This window comes from Rattus rattus, chromosome 1, assembly GCF_011064425.1.
Source record: "Rattus rattus isolate New Zealand chromosome 1, Rrattus_CSIRO_v1, whole genome shotgun sequence".
Taxonomy (NCBI): Eukaryota; Metazoa; Chordata; class Mammalia; order Rodentia; family Muridae; genus Rattus; species Rattus rattus.
The window spans coordinates 144,290,020-144,293,381 of NC_046154.1; the positions used below are offsets into that span (position 1 = coordinate 144,290,020).

General features: G+C 54.3%; 1 protein-coding gene across 1 annotated transcript; it reads left to right on the forward strand.

Annotated features, from left to right (window-relative positions):
• The first annotated feature begins 961 nt into the window (after window positions 1–961).
• On the forward strand, window positions 962–2,839 carry Rrs1 (ribosome biogenesis regulator 1 homolog). Its single transcript, XM_032906516.1, has one exon. The coding sequence runs from the start codon at window positions 1,072–1,074 to the stop codon at window positions 2,167–2,169; it is 1,098 nt and encodes a 365-aa protein (XP_032762407.1). The 5' UTR covers window positions 962–1,071; the 3' UTR covers window positions 2,170–2,839.
• The last annotated feature ends 523 nt before the right edge of the window (window positions 2,840–3,362 follow it).

The following is a 3,362-nucleotide window of genomic DNA, read 5'->3' on the forward strand; positions in this document are numbered from 1 at the left end:
CCAACAAGGAGGCTCACTGGGTAAAAGCATTTGCTCCCAATCCTGACAACCTGAGTTCAATTCGCAGAACTTTAAGAAATTTCTCCTCTGACAGCCATATAATGTGTGACAGCACAACAAATAAATTATTTAGTTTCATGTTTTAAAAAGTAAATCTAAGTTAATGTGATTTTTAAAGACTGATGAAATTCCTTTAAGTACTAGTTGCACTGATCAAAGTAACCTTGTGTAGTGGGCTGGGCGAGGGCTGGGCGAGGGCTGGGCGAGGGCTGGGCGAGGGCTGGGCGAGGGCTGGGCGAGGGCTGGGCGAGGGCTGGGCGAGGGCTGGGCGAGGGCTGGGCGAGGGCTGGGGCTGCTGTGCCCTGCCCCCTGCCACCTGCCCTGCCCCCTGCCCCCTGCGCCCTGCCCCGCGCCCTGCCCTCTGCCCTGCCCTGCCCTCTGCCCTGTCCTGCCCCCTTCCCTGCTCCCTGCCCTGCCCCTGCCCCCTGCCTTGCCCCCTACCCTGTGCCCTGCGCCCTGCGCTCTGCCCAATTTTCTATTCCTGTGGATCTGTGTGGGATCTCTCTCCGCTTACACCTAGGGCACAGAAAACGGACTATATAACTCTGGGGAAATAATTTGTGTCGTTCATACACCTCTGTAATAGATTTACCCACAAGTACTGTTGTGTAAACTCCATCTGGAAACTACAACGCCCGCCCACAGTTCCAAGAGTTTGAGCAGCCCGCTTCCTACCGCGACCGCCCCCCCCCGCCCCGCGGCATGCTGGGAAACGTAGTCCCAACCAGGCCCTGCGCTTGTTAGTCTTCATTCAGCCAATCCTCAGCGCCAGTCTAGCCAACATCCGGTTACGAGTTCAAGTCCCGCCTCTAAGCCCATCTGCTCTCCAATGCCGCCCTCTGCCGGTCCTTCGCTCACCGCCCAGTTGCGAGCAGGTTCCCGGAAGTGAGCTTTTCTCTTCCGGATTACGAGTCCGGACGTCCGCACGTGGTGGCTGGTTTTTGGGTTCTGCTGTAGTAGCAAAGCATTCCGCTGCAGCCCCAAAGTGAGGGAACGGAGCCGGCGAGAACCATGGAGGGGCAGAGCGTGGAGGAGCTGCTGGCCAAGGCGAAGCAGGAGGAGGCGGAGAAGCTGCAGCGCATCACGGTGCACAAGGAGCTGGAGCTGGAGTTCGACCTGGGCAACCTGCTGGCTTCGGACCGCAACCCCCCGACGGTGCTGCGCCAGGCCGGACCCTCGCCGGAGGCCGAGCTGCGGGCCCTGGCGCGGGACAACACGCAGCTTCTTGTCAACCAACTATGGCAGCTGCCAACCGAGCGCGTGGAGGAGGCGGTGGTAGCGCGCTTGCCTGAGCCCGCCACACGCCTGCCCCGCGAGAAGCCGCTGCCCCGGCCACGACCGCTCACCCGCTGGCAGCAGTTCGCGCGCCTTAAGGGCATCCGTCCCAAGAAGAAGACCAACCTCGTGTGGGACGAGGTGAGTGGCCAGTGGCGACGCCGTTGGGGCTACAAACGTGCCCGAGATGACACTAAGGAGTGGCTGATCGAGGTGCCTGGAAGCGCAGACCCCATGGAAGACCAGTTCGCCAAGAGGATCCGGGCTAAGAAAGAACGCGTGGCCAAGAACGAGCTGAACCGTCTGCGGAACCTGGCCCGCGCGCACAAGATGCAGATGCCCAGCTCAGCCGGCCTGCACCCTACGGGACACCAGAGTAAGGAGGAGCTGGGCCGCGCCATGCAAGTGGCCAAGGTCTCCACCGCTTCTGTGGGACGCTTCCAGGAGCGCCTCCCCAAGGAGAAAGCGCCCCGGGGCTCCGGCAAGAAGAGGAAGTTTCAGCCCCTCTTTGGGGACTTTGCAGCCGAGAAAAAAAACCAACTGGAGCTGCTTCGAGTCATGAACAGCAAGAAACCTCAGCTGGACGTGACGAGGGCCACCAACAAGCAGATGAGGGAAGAGGACCAAGAGGAGGCTGCCAAGAGGAGGAAAATGAGCCAGAAAGGCAAGAAAAAAGGGGGCCGGCAAGGACCTTCGGGCAAGAGAAAGGGCGGTCCACCGAGTCAGGGAGAGAAGAGGAAAGGAGTCTTGGGAGGCAAGAAGCATTCCAGGCCACCTGCCTTAGGTGGCAAGAAGAAAGGAGTGCCGCACCATGGGGGGAAGAGGAGAAAGTAGTGCTCTCCCCTCTGGACCTCTTCTGAAAAGCTAGAACCGTACTTGCTGTAGGCTGGGTCAGGAGGTGGCCGCTGTCCTCAGTGAGCTTGACATTGAACGGACAGGTTTGCCTCCCCTCGAGTCAGTGCTGGACTGCGAATTAATGGGAGACACTGACTGGTTGGTGTGTTTTGAGATTATGAGAATTACAGAAATACTGGGGTCAGAACCAGGAATAAGTTAAGGCCTGCCTTTTTTATCCTGACTTTGGATGCTGGGTAAAGGTTGATCAAATTTCTAGGTTATAGTAGACTGGTTTCAACATTTTTGCATTATTTTGGTAATAAAGCTTGTATATTTATCAAAGCAGGAAGTATGGTGCTTCTTGATGTTGGTTCAGGTGGTGCATTTGGCCAATAATTTGGAACCACACTAAATGATGGTAATTAACCTTGTTACTCCAGAAAATGGTTGTCATTTTGTTTGTAGCCGATGGCTTTTGTTTAATTGGCTTGGGTTTTAGTTTTTAGCAAATGCTGGGCTGGAATTCGCTATGGAGCCAAGGCTGCCTGGAACTCACTCAGGCCAAGTGCTGAGATTATAAAGGAGAGGCTACACCCAGCAGATTCCATGGTTATTTCTGGATGTTATTTTTTTAATCTTAATAAACTTATCTTTGCACAAGTATTAATACTTGCATTATTTTTTGTAAATTATGAGTTGGAAATCTAGATTTGAGGGAGGGGTGTTTTCTGTTAACCAAGTTGGTCTGTCGGGGCGGAGGTTACTTTTAGGAAAATGCAAGAAAAGCTCAACTTGTTTCATAGCAACTAATGGAAATACCGATTGTTAATGACTTTGGGTAGAAGTTCTAATTAGTTTCATAGGCCTTGGCCATCTTTACTGAACCTTTCCACTGGGGAGCCCTGCCAGTTCATAGTTCTAAGTATCCATGAGAACGTTATCAAAACCAACCCGTTGGCAGCTAGAAGTAACCTCCAACCCAATTTCCAACAGCTAGTACTTTGGGGGTTGGTCGGTTTGGGGCTTCCCGCCCCCTCCTCTCCCCTCCCCACCCTCCACCCCCAAGTTTATGAAAGACCCTGTGGAGTTCTTGCCATTGAGGCAGTTTCAGAGTTACCTGGAAAAAAGAAAAATGACCTAAGGCCGGGTCACGTGACCTTACCGAGTGCCTTGGAGGCAGATGTTTTCCT